Below are 13,144 nucleotides of genomic sequence, written 5' to 3' on the forward strand. Positions count from 1 at the left end.
TGTCTGCCTGCCGGGGACCTGCCAGGCAGGTGGGGGCCCCCCTGGCCCACGGAGGGACAGGAATAGAAAAGAGATTGCCTAAGGTCGCGGTGAGTCAGCGCCGGGGGAGCCAGAAGCCACGCTCAGCGTTTTCTGCGCTTCCTTTCCTGACACGGCTGGTTACTAGGTGACCGGAGTATTTTCCTGTAAACAGAACCTTCCCTGGTGCCCGGGCAGACCCTGCTCGCCCCGTCCAGGCTCTCCTTCGCCCCCTGCCCGCAGGAAACCATGGGGGGCTGGGCAGGTGTTCCTGCCGGCCAGCATCCTGCCCCTGCGAAGTCAGGGGCACATGTGGTTGGCTTCGCGGTCCCAGGGCCCATTACGGGTCAGGTGCGCTTGGATTTTAAGCAGCGGTGACGGCCGATGAGTGGAGGGCCCCACTGATGCCGTGCCTCCTGCTGCATTCCTCACCCGCCCTCACCTGGGACCCGATGGCAAAGGACGTGTGCTCGGGAGTCAGCCAGCTGCACGGTGGTTCCATCGCTGGACTCCCACGTAGTCAATAGTGGTTCGAGTCCTCGACCCGGAGGCTTGAAACCCACGCCAGGTGCAGGTGCCTCACTGAGTGACAGGTGGTGTCAGTGACCCCTCTTCCTAACTGCTGATTCTGGAACTCAGTCCAAGAGGATGCAGGCAAAGGCAGGGCCCCGCCTTGGGGAGGAGGGGAGAGACACCAGAGGACTGGGGGTGGGGGTGGGTTCAGGTGCACAGCGGATGCCAGCCCGTCACTCAGTCACGCTCGAGGACCGGAGTGGGGCCCCCACCCTGGAGCTGGGAAGACCTCCATGGCAGGTGTCCCTGTGACCTGGGGACTCTGTTGCATGTGACCGAGTGATGCCCATGTCCACACAGTCCTGCCACCTCCCCGCTTCTGCCAGGAGGAGGAGTCACTTGGGACACAGTCTTATGCCCGCCCCCACCCCCCAGGAACGCGTGTGAGCTTCTGCTCCCGCCCTGAAGTGCTGCTGGCGGCAAAGCCGCGCTGGGAAAGCTGCGGTGGAACAGCAGGCTTGTACTGATTCTCTGGGAGTTTTTAATAATTTTTTATCGATTGATTTTAATTATTATTTGTACATTTAGTCGCTGTACATCATTCAGATTGTAAAGAGTCTTTACCCAGCATGACACACACCTCAGTCCAACCCAGCTGAGAACATACACACATCCTCACAACAGATAATAAACCATGTCCGCGTCCCACAAATGCCTTACCTCTCCATTTTTCCCCCAAATTTCCTTTCCTACGCTCTTGCCCTCCCAGCCTCTTTCCACTTTGTCTGTGTGTCCATGACAATTTTTAATGCTTGTATGTCCTCTAGTCTTTCAGTCTCCACCATAGAGTGCAGACAGTCGGTATAGGTTAAGTGGAGATATACGATGTCTCTCTGTCATAGCCTGACCTGCTTCACTCAGCACCAAATGTTCCACATTCTCCACTTATATGTCCCCCAGTCTTTCAGTGTCTGCCATAGAGTGCAGTCAGTCGATATAGGTTAAGTGGAGATACACGATGTCTCTCTGTCATAGCCTGACCTGCTTCACTCAGCACCAGATCTTCCACATTCTCCACTTATATGTTCCCCAGTCTTTCAGTGTCTGCCATAGAGGGCAGACAGTTGGTATAGGTTAAGTGGAGATATACGATGTCTCTCTGTCATAGCCTGACCTGCTTCACTCAGCACCAGATCTTCCACATTCTCCACTTATATGTTCCCCAGTCTTTCAGTGTCTGCCATAGAGGGCAGACAGTTGGTATAGGTTAAGTGGAGATATACGATGTCTCTCTGTCATAGCCTGACCTGCTTCACTCAGCACCAGATCTTCCACATTCTCCACTTATATGTTCCCCAGTCTTTCAGTGTCTGCCATAGAGGGCAGACAGTTGGTATAGGTTAAGTGGAGATATACGATGTCTCTCTGTCATAGCCTGACCTGCTTCACTCAGCACCAGATCTTCCACATTCTCCACTTATATGTTCCCCAGTCTTTCAGTGTCTGCCATAGAGGGCAGACAGTTGGTATAGGTTAAGTGGAGATATACGATGTCTCTCTGTCATAGCCTGTGCTTATCATTATTTGTGTTTGTTTAATCTTCACCATTCTGACTGGCGTTAGGTGGTGTCTCTGGTTTTTTTTTGAGAGATTTTTGCTATAGGGTGTGTGTGCTTGCCAGAAAGAGACAGAAAGTGAGAAACCCCCCTCCGGGGTGATGGCCACGCCGCAATCCCTTCTCCTCCATTCTCCTCTCAGGATCTTGGGCACGCACGCACATGTGCCCGGCGTGAGGTTGAAGCCACCGAGTCTGGAACTCGAATTGCAGTCGGCCATGTGGGAGACCAGTGACAACCGCTATGCCACCTGCTGGCCCCCATCGTTGGGTATTTTTTGTGAACATGTTTGTGTAACTTTTCCTTACGGAGATTTCAGACATCTTCTGAGTCCACAGCACAGCGGGCACTGCCGCCCATTACTCCGTCCGTGGTCAGCACTCTCTGCACCGCCCACTCCCATCCTCCACTGCACTGTCACGTTTCTGCAGGTTGTTTTTGTAAATAATAATTTATTTATTTAATTCCATTTGTTACTATTATTTTTTTTTGTTACTATTATTTTGAAATTTGACCAGAGAAAGATGGAGAGAGAAAGAAAGAAAGAGAAAGGAAGCTTCTAGGTCCAGGACTCAAACTGTGGACGGCCACGTGAGAATCCAGGGCCTTAACCACCACGCCCCCTGCCGGCCCCCAATTTTTACAGGTTTTTTTTTTTAAAGGTTAGAATTCACATGCAGTGAATTTCACAGACCTTACCTGGCTGGTGCTGACAAGCGGATGCATCTCCCTGTCACCCTGTCATCGTAGAGTACGCGTTGAACTCCCTCAACATCCCCTCCCGACCCTCCCCAGCTAGTCCCCCCCCACGTCCCCCATGTTATTTCTTTAACCTTGAATTCGGTTTATCCATTCTGTATTCCGTGCTCTCTTGGACGCAGCTTCTTTGACCCGGCATAGCGATTTTGAGATTCAGCTTGTATTGCCAATGTTGTCATAACCGTTCCCTCTCATCTGTGGCTTTGCTTCCCAGGGCGTGGTTACCCACTGGTCAGCCACACCCCCAAATATTAAAACGCAAAATTTCACCAATAAGTAATTTATAAATTCTTTCTTTTTTTTTTTAGATTTTCAAAGAGAATTGTTCATTTAATTTTATTTATTACTTTTTAAAATTTGACCAGAGTGAGAGAGAAGCTGAGAAAGCAAGCTGTCAATTCCGGGACTCGAACTTCAGTAGGCCAAGTGAAAGTCCAATGCCTTAGCCACCATGCCACCTGCTGGCACCTTTTTTAGGTTTCAAAATTTTAAATAAAATTTAATTTATTTATTTGCCATAGAGAGCATGCACGCACTGGAGAGAAAGAGAGAGAGGGAAAATGAGGGGTATGTTTGACTTTTTTTTCTTTTTAATTTTTTAAGAACTATTTATCTAATTTTATTTATTCATTCATTTATTTAATTTGACCAGAGAGAGAGAGACAGAGAGAGAAAGAGGGGAAGTGAGAAAGCCAGCCGCCAGATCCAGGATTTGAACCGTGGTTGGCCATGTGGGAGTCCAGCGCCTCATCTACTTTTTGCCTGGCATGATTTTCGGGCTGCTGGGTATGGGACTCGAACTGTGATCAAACGCACGGGAATCTAGCATCAACCTCCATGCCACCCCCAGCCCCCAGTTTGTAAGTTTTACATTGCCTGCCATTCTGAGCAGCCGGGCAGAATCCTGGGCGGCCCTGCTCCACCCTGCTCCACCCTGCCTGTGCTGTGAGTTCTCCTGGGTCCCTTCTGCAGGGTTTGGTGCTACCCAAGGTCGCAGTGCCCGGGGTCCTGGGACGGAGCCCTGTGGGTGGGGGTGGGGGTGGACGCCGACCCCCCCCTTCCTGTGCTGGCTGGGGGCGCCGCCCCCCCGCGCAATCTATCACCTGTAGAGAACTGTTGTTAGGCATTTCAGCAGATTAAAGGGATTCATTTTGACTTCTTTTTAAAAGAATTATTTATTTAATTTAATTAATTTATTTATTTTCACCTTTGACCACAGAGAGAGAAAAAGGAAAAGTGAGGAAGCAAGCTACCAGGTCTGGGACTTGAACTGTAGTTGGCCAAGTGAAAGTCCAATGCCTTAGCCACCATGCCACCTGCTGGCACCTTTTTTAGGTTTCAAAATTTTAAATAAAATTTAATTTATTTATTTGCCATAGAGAGCATGCACGCACTGGAGAGAAAGAGAGAGAGGGAAAATGAGGGGTATGTTTGACTTTTTTTTCTTTTTAATTTTTTAAGAACTATTTATCTAATTTTATTTATTCATTCATTTATTTAATTTGACCAGAGAGAGAGAGACAGAGAGAGAAAGAGGGGAAGTGAGAAAGCCAGCCGCCAGATCCAGGATTTGAACCGTGGTTGGCCATGTGGGAGTCCAGCGCCTCATCTACTTTTTGGCTGTCTGTATATCTTCCTCTATGAAGTGCCTGTTCCTATCTTTGCCTGCTTTTCCTGTTAGGCTATTTATAGACAGGTCTTACTGTCATTGAATTGTGCAAGTTCTTTACATATTGTGGACGAGAGCTGTTTAGCAGTAATATGCTTTGCCATATTTTCTCTCCCACGGTGTCTTACCTATGCATTTCTTCTTTTTAAAAATTATTTTTTTTAAATTATAATCATTTAAATTTGCTAGAGGGCACGTGTGCTCACCTGAGAGAGATGAGAGAGAGAGAGAGAGAGAGAAAGTGAGAAAGCAAGCTGCCAGGTCCCGGATTCCAACTGTGGTCAGCTAGTGTCTTAGCCTGCTACCTGTTGGGCCCACATATTCATTTTTTTAAAAATATGCTCACTACAGAGAGACACAGAGAAAGCACCCCCCAATGGGACGTAGTCATGCCACAATCCCTTTTCCTCCATTTCTCCATCCTGTTAGGATGTGCCCATATACACTCAGGCCTCAAGCAACATGGCTGGTGAGCGCTGTGCCCGGTGTTTTTTTCAAGCTGCTGGGGCCAGGATTTGAACTGCAGTGGCTCATGTTGATATGGCTCCCTTAACCGCTAGTCTATAGGGACGGCTTGTTTTGTTGTGGTTGTTTGCGTAAATTACGTATGTAGCATGAGTAAAATTAGAAATTTCTTTACATGCCCATTTTAGAAAATGTCTTTCTTCTCTTGGAAATAAGAACAATAGTATTTTTTAAATTATTATTATTTTATCTTGCTTTATTTATTTATTTATACATACATACATACATACGATAGAGGGACGGAGGGAGAGAGAGGAAAAGTGAGAAAGCAAGCCACCAGGTCTGGGACTAGAACCATGGTCAGCCACCCCAGCTCCCTTAACCACCATGCCACCTGTTGGCCCTGAACAATAGTATTTTTTATAGAATTATTTATTTTTATTTATTCATTCACTTTCTAAGAGACTCCACACTCAGTAAGAAGTGGCCCATTGCTGGGCACCCTGGAGAAACTCCACATGCTTTCCCCTGGCAGGACCTTGCTACTTTTTCCAGTCGTATTCATGTTCTTAGTAGAACAGAAGTTTCACAATTTGATGAAATCTTATTTGTCAAGCTTTTTTTTTAATGCTCATTGTTTTCTGTATGCTAAGAAAGTTTAGCCGAACCCTTTATGTTTCCTCTTAAAAGTCTTATAGATTTAGAATATATGTGTAAGTCTGTGATCTGACTTAAGGTCATTTTTGTGTATGGTGTGAGGAAGGGGTCAGGGTTCATTTTTCCCCCAATATGGATATCATGTTGATCCAGCATCATTTGTTTAAAAGACGTTCTTTTCCCCTCTGTTGAATTGCCTTGACATCTCTCAACAATCAACTGAGGGGGACCAGCAGTTAGCGTAATGGCTATGTCACTGGACTCCCATGTGGTCGACTGCTGTTCACGTCCCAGACCCAGTGGCTTAAAACTCAAGCCAGGCGCATGTGCGTGCGTGCCCAAGATCCTGGGAGGAGAAGGGATTGTGGCATGGCCACCCCCCCTGGGGGTGATTTCTCACTTTCTGTCTCTCTCTGTGTCTGGCGAGCACACGTGCCCTATAGCAAAAACCTCTCCAAAAAAAAAAAAAAATCAATTGAGGGGGTTGGCAGATGGTGTGGTGGTTAAGGCACTGGACTCCCACATGTCCGACCATGGATTGAGTCCTGGACCTGGCGGTCTCTCCCCTCTCCTTTCTATCTCTCTCTCTCTGATCAAAATATTTTAATTGAATTAAATAAATAAATGATTTTTTAAAAGATCAATTGAGCAAAAAGAGCTCATAGTCTTTCCCCATTATGGACACCCCTCCCCAGGGGATTGTAACATTGTGACATCAGCTGTAATGTTGTTGACAGTTGATGAGTCCGCCCGGAGTCATCATTTATCCGTTCTTGGTGCTTGGACTGATGTCTAAGGACATGGACCCCAGGGCAGTACCTTCCAGAGGATTCTCATGGCCCTAAAAATCCCCGTGCTCTGCCTCCTCGTCCCCAGCTTCCCTCGGACCTCTCATAACCTCTGCTCATTCTGCTGTCTCCACAGTTTTGCCCTTTTCCAAAATGTCACATAGTTTTTAAAACCGGTGTCGTATGTAGCCTTTCCAAGTGGGTTTCTTTCACTTGGTGGTGTGTTAGGTTTCCTCTGTGCTGTCTCATGGCTTGATGGCCTGATTGTTTTAGGGAGAAATTGGAGTCTTGAAGAAATTTTGGTTTTCTTTGCCACCTATGGAGTTTTTCTTTGATTGATTTTGTTCTTTATTGTTTTTCCTCACGTCTCCTTAATTTAATGAGGTTGTCTTCATAGCTTCTTACAGCCGAAAACTGGAACAATGGACCGTCCAGCCTCTCTAACATACATGTACAAAGCTAAGCGTTTCACTCCGTGTGCTTTAAATGCATCCCACAGATTTTGATACGTAGTGTTTTCATGATCATTCCGTTCAAAATATATATATATATATTTTGGAGAGGTTTTTGCTATAGGGCACATGCGCTCACCAGACAGAGAGACAGAAAGAGAGAAATCACCCCCCAGGGGGGATGGCCATGCCACAATCCCTTCTCCTCCATTCTCCTCTCGGGATCTTGGGCACGCACGCACACGTACCTGGCGTGAGTTTCAAGACACTGGGTTCAGGACTCGAACCACAGTCGACTACGTGGGAGTCCAGCGACATAACCATTACGCCCTCTGTGGGTCCCAAGGACCAGCAGGAGCGGATCTAGGGCGGCTCTCCCTGTACTTCAGGGGGGCTCTCTGGAAGAGCTCTAGTGGGGACGATTTCCTCCTGTCACCGGCGGGACTGCTTCTTGGCTCCCCAGGCGAGGGTGCTGCTGTGTGGTCCGCAGATGGCTGACGTGAACATTCCAGAAACGTGAGCACCTGCCACCAGGAAGGCCAGAGGTGGTTCTGTCGGGGAGAGAGGAAGCTGTGGGCCCAGGAGTTCCGCCATCGGAAGGGAGATGCAGTGTTGAGCGCGGAGGAGGAGTCCAGAGGAGCACACAGGCACGGCCCGTCACTGCGGGCTCTGGGGACATCTAGTGGCATGAACGGAGTCCGGCGCACTCAGTGGAAGAACGCCACGGGCAGGGCCTCTGTCTTCCAGCGGCTCTCCTACCCTGGGGCGTTTGGGAGCGCGTGACCGGAGGCGGGCCGGCCCTGATGCTTCAGTGGGGTTAAACCCGCTCCCTCGCACTGGAGCACGCACGCCCTCAGCTTTTCCCTGGCTGCCTTATTTTAGTCTGTTACCAGTTTTTCTTTACATTAAAAAAAAAAAAAAACTTGGAATGTTAGGGAAGGCTAGCAAGTGGTATGGTGGTAAAGGCACTGGACTCCCAGCGACCACAGTTCGAGTCCTGGACCCAGTGGCTTGCTTTCTCACTTTCCTTCTCTCTCTCTCTCTCTCTCTCTCTGGTCAAATTAAAATAAATAAATAAGGGAACCAGCAGTTAGCGTAATGGCTATGTCGCTGGACTACCACATACTTCCCGGACCCGGTGGCTTAAAACTCATGCTGGGCACATGTGCGTGCGTGCCCGAGATCCCGAGAGGAGAATGGAGGAGAAGGGATTGCGACGTGGCCATCCCCCCTGGGGGTGATTTCTCGCTTTCTGTCTCTGTGTCTCTCTCTGTCTGTCTGGCGAGCACACAGGCCCTATAGCGAAAATCTCTCCCAGTAAATAAATAAATAAAGGTAAGGTAAATAAATTTTTTAATTAAATAAAGTCATCCAGGGCACATGTGTGTGCGTGCCCAAGATCCCGAGAGGAGAGTGGAGAAGGGATTGCGGCATGGCCATCTCCCCCAGGGGTGATCTCTCGCTTCCTCTCTCTCTCTGGCAAGCACACACACGCACACACACACAGAAAAACTCTCTTCTCCTTCATCCTTAGAGGTGGGAGTCCTGGAGCAGTAGAGAAACACAGACGCATGGTGGCGAGCGTTTAGGGTGGGCTGACGGTGCCGGGCACTGTGGCGGGACCTGCACGTCTGTCCTCAAGGCCGCCCTGAGGGAACGATGCCACCAGGAGAGGGCACAGGTGCCCCTGACCACAAAGTGCACCCAGCGGCCTCGCGTGTAAGGTGGCTGCCGGCGGGTCCTTCAACAGCGAGGGCCGTTTGCCTCTGGGCCCCGTCTCCATTTCTCCTTTGGGGTTCCGGGAACGCGTGTGCCGATACATGTCCTGCTTCGTTTTAAGCTGCCAGGCCTGGGTCTCGAACTCATGGTCGTCCACGTGGGACCCAGTGCACACAACCACCAAGCCATGGGCTGGCCCTAGAGTTTTTTACAACAGAAAGCACACGTGTGCGAGAGAGAGGGAGAGACCCTCCACAGGGTCTCGTCACGCCGCGATGCCCTTCCCTCCACCCTCACGGATCCCGGCACCCGCACACACTCCCGGCATGTCTGCAGGCTGACCTGGGGCTTTGAACTCACGGTCGCTCAGGTGGCTTCCGGCCTTGGAGGGTGCTTGCTAACTGCTGCCCCACCGTGGCTGGGCCTGCGGACTGTTTAAAGCATCTGTTTGACGGTCAGCAAACACAGCCCTGGCACCGCAGTCCCGAGGGCCTTCGTCCAGCCGGGTACACATGCTCTTTCTGTTCCTGCTGCTCATCGCCTTGACCCAGGGCCAGCGGTTCTCAGCCAGGGGACACCGGGCAACGTCCAGGGACATTTCCGATTGCCGTGACTTGGGGAGGCTGGGCCACTGGGGCGGGGTGGGTGGGGGTGCCCAGGACCGCCCACCCCACACAGCAAAGCCGTATCCAGCCCCGAAGGGCTGTGTGCCCGGGGCAGGGGGTCTCCGGTTGTAGTTTGGGGTTCAGTCGCTCCCCAGGTAACGATCAGCCCTCAAGAGCTTTGGCTTTGCCAGAAGGGATCAGGAGTTGTCCGAGCCCGTCCAAAAGCTCGGAAAGAGGAGATGCTGTCGGCCCACCTAGTATTTTTCAAATTGCCAGAGGGCACGTGCACTCACCGGAGGGAGACTGCGAGGGCAGGGGACGGGGAGCAAGCACCCCAGTGGGGCGCGGTCACACTGCAGTCCCTTCTCCAGCTCCCCACCCCGCTGGGATTTGAGTCACACCCGCGCCCGGCGTGCTTTTCAAGGCCCTGGGCCAGGACTCAGACCATGGTCGGCCATATGGGATGCGGCTTCCCCTGATTTCCAGGCCCTGGGGACCCGGAGTCACTGTCTCCCCGTGGAGCTGATGAGACCCCTGGCCTGCCAATTCAGCCTCCCCGCCCTGCAGCTGCGCACCTTGCCCGCCAGAGGGCGCCGCGTGCTCGCGCGCCACCGCTCAGAGGGGTCCTCGTCCGTGTCCCCCGGGGCTTCTGTGTGCGCCCGTCGCCCACTCACTCTGTCCACCTCTCTCTAGAGCTGAGCATGCAGAGTTCCGAGGGCGGATCGGAGTCTCCAGCGTCCGTGGCTCTGCGTCCGTCGGTGGCAGCCCCGCCAGTGCCCGCCTCCCCGCAGGTAACGACGCCCGCCCCATTGACCTTGTTTCAAAGGTCCCGCCAAGGAGGAAGGAGGCCACGCCCCCAAGTCCCTGTTGGCGTTTTCAAGGGGGTTGCCCCCTGCCTGCCCTTTCACAGTCTGTAGGTAAGGCAGGCGACACCACACGTGACAATTCTTACAGTTTGGCTCAAAATAAAGTCTAAAATGCTTTCGTCATTTTCAAATTTAGGCTCTCTCTGCCTCTGGGTCCCCGCTGCCACTGAAACTAGCCATAAAGTAGCCGGCGGTGCAGGGTGGGTTTCGGGGACCACGTGGCCCCTACGTGCTCACCCACCAGCGCGAGTCCCAGAGTCAGGAGCATGGCGGAGGAAGGAGAGATGCGACAGTGACGTCACTTAGAGAAGGCCAGAGTGGCCCAGTGCCCACTGGTGTCTTTAGCTTGTTTTGCTGTTGTTTTAAGGTTTTTGCCACAGGGCGTGTGTGCGCTCCCTGGAGGGAGACCGAGAGTGAGGGGGAAAGTGAGAACTCTCCCCCAGGGGCGATGGCCATGCTGCCATCCCTTCTCCATTCTCTGGGGGTTTGGGGTTCGCACACACACGTGCCTGCCATGAGTTTCAAGCCTCCGGGTCTGGGACTGGAACCACAGCTGACCGTGTGGGAGTCCAGCGCCGGAACCCTGCGCCACCTGTTGGCCCTGGACACCCGTAGCTTTTACTTCTTGCCAGTAGGGCTGCGGGCCGGAGGGTCTTAGATGCCTGCAGCCGTTGGCAGGGCCGGCCTGGCGTTGGGGCCACGGCCACCACGGCTCATCCCGGCGGCCTCTTCCATTCCCATCCCTGGTCCAGGCGCAGGAGGGCCCGCCCCCGACTCAGACCGTGGTCAGCCATGTGCAAACCTCCGCGCGGCCGGCCCCTTCTTCCTCTTAAAGGACAAGTCTGTTCCACTGGAAGAGTGTACCACGTGTTTATCTGTCCATGCCATCTGGGCTGTCTCAGCCCTGAGCTGGGAGAGGCCGGGACCCTGGGAATGGGGCGGCGGTGCCCTCAGCTGCCCAGGGGTGCCTGCCCGGCTGGGCCCTTGTTAGCTTCTTCCCCATCCTGCAGCTGCCCACCGTGGACACCAGAGGGCGCCGCATCCTCACACATCACGGCGTGGCCTGCAAGGCAGAGCAGACCCAGCAGGGCAGCGAGGTCAGGGCGACACTCAGGGCCCACGTCGAGAGCCCTGGCCGGCTGTGCCGTCGCAGCTCTAGGTAGACAGGGAAGCGCTCCTGCCGCTCTGCACCCAGGGCCACTTCTTGGACCCCTCTGTTTTCCAAGCTTAGCAAGGCTGGCGGGTCACCCAGGCCACACTGGAGTCAGGATGCCAGGGGACAGCCAAGCTGGGAGCGAGGGGCCCAGACAGCAAACCCCGGCTGGAGACTGGTTCTAGAACTCCGAGTTCTGAGGCTCAGGTGTCACGTGGCCACTCAGCTTTGTGTCCCTTCATGTACGGAAAGGGGACATATCAATGAGGGCCTGGATGTGGGGGTTGCAAAGTGCCCTCCAGGTGGAGGCCTGGCGGCATCCAGAGAGTCCCCCCTCACCCAGCAGCCAGAGACAGGACCTGGGGACACGCTTCTGTGCACGTGTGTCCATGTGCTCACAGGCTCACACACGTGCATGGGGCATGGGGACATGCGTGCACCCTCGCGTGCACGTGGGGGTTGTTTACGGGCCTGCAGGTGAGTCTGTGTGGTGGGTGTGGCCGTGTGCCCCGCCCTCGCGGTCCCCTGCTGTCCTGTGCAGCCCCGCTGTGGTCTGTCTGAGCACTAACTTCCCACCCGCTCACTGTCCTTCCCCCCTTTCCTTCTAGAGGGTGCTGGTCCAGGCAGCAGGCCCCGCCCCCAAAGGGGCCCCGATGCAGCCGACCTCCCTCAGAGTGCAGCAGGTGCCACAGCAGGTAAAGGCAGCACCCAGCACCACCGTCCGCACTCCGGGTCCGGTTTCCTCGGGTTCTCACCTCAGTCAGGGTCTTCGGGAAGCTGAGTTAAATGACAATTCTTTGCAGCAGGGAACTTTGCAACCAACCTAGAAAGCTGGTGAGCTCCTGCTCGTCCGTAAATTCAGCAAGCATTTGGGGTGTGAGTGAGCCCACGTGCCCGTGGGGTGAAGCTGAGGCAGGGACTCAGACAGATGGCGACGGATTCTGGGTGGGAGGGCCCAGAACCTCCCAGTAAGCAAACTGCCACCTCAGACGCAGTGCCTTGTCCTGGAGGGCTAAGGACAGAGCTGGGAGCCAGGGTGCCCGGCTCAGTGCAGGGACGCCAGCCTTCCCACGGAGGCCCCTGGCGCACAGTACCATCCGTCAGCCTTGTGGCCTGGGCCGCACGCGCTCCACCCGCGAGGGCCGGCTCCACCCGAGAGAACTGTAATTCCGAGGCCCGGCCGTGGCCGTAGTCTGCCAGCCCTCCCTCCAGAGGCTCTGGCCCGAGTTAGCAGGGCTTCCCCCGGTGTTTGTGGGTAGCATGTTCACGAGGACTGGAGAAGTTTCTGGGTTCGTGGGAAGGAGGCAGAGGGCCCGGGCAGGCACAGCAGGGACCCGGGGGTGCCATCGACCTAGAAGCTTCCCCACTGCGAGGGCTGGGCTGCCCCGCACTTTCTCTCTGGGCACCTCAGCTCTGCCGGGTGGCTTCTGCACCTCGCCCACCCCCGGGCTGTGACTTCCTCCCCTGGGGACAGCTGTGCTACCCCTGGAGCCCGTCACTCCGGGGCTGTGTGCTGGGCAGGGGTGCACCGCGCTTCTCAGCCAGGTCAGGGCCTGGCATCCGGGAAGACTCGCTCTGCGTTGAGTCTGCAGTCCCCGTGCAGAGCTCAGGGCCCTGGTGGGTTCGGGCCCGTGGGCCCCCGGAGGACGTGGTCGTGAGAAGGCGTTCGTTAAAGGTGATAGAAGGCATGTTCGGCTCGAATAATCTGAATTATAGTTAGCAAGAGCGTCCCGGGGGCAGCCAGGGGCGCAGCTGTGACGCGATGCGGGACCCATGCAGGACAGTCCGGCCCGCAGCCCCAGGTCTCCCTGTGCAGGCCGGACACGCGTGCTGCAGGCCGGGATCGGGCTGGCGGGGGTGGGAG

General features: G+C 53.9%; 1 protein-coding gene across 1 annotated transcript in view; it reads left to right on the plus strand.

Annotated features, from left to right (window-relative positions):
• Positions 1–9,948: 9,948 nt before the first annotated feature.
• RFX2 (regulatory factor X2) overlaps positions 9,949–13,144 on the plus strand; it is a 35,053-nt gene continuing 31,857 nt past the window's right edge. Inside the window, exons 1-2 of the mRNA XM_006170291.3 lie at positions 9,949–10,052; positions 11,889–11,975. Coding sequence (XP_006170353.1) covers positions 9,963–10,052; positions 11,889–11,975 — 177 coding nt within the window. The 5' untranslated portion in view covers positions 9,949–9,962. The remainder of the gene's footprint in view (positions 10,053–11,888; positions 11,976–13,144) is intronic.

Source organism: Tupaia chinensis, unplaced genomic scaffold (genome assembly GCF_000334495.1).
Source record: "Tupaia chinensis unplaced genomic scaffold, TupChi_1.0 Scaffold148210_1, whole genome shotgun sequence".
In the NCBI taxonomy this organism is placed as follows: domain Eukaryota; kingdom Metazoa; phylum Chordata; class Mammalia; order Scandentia; family Tupaiidae; genus Tupaia; species Tupaia belangeri.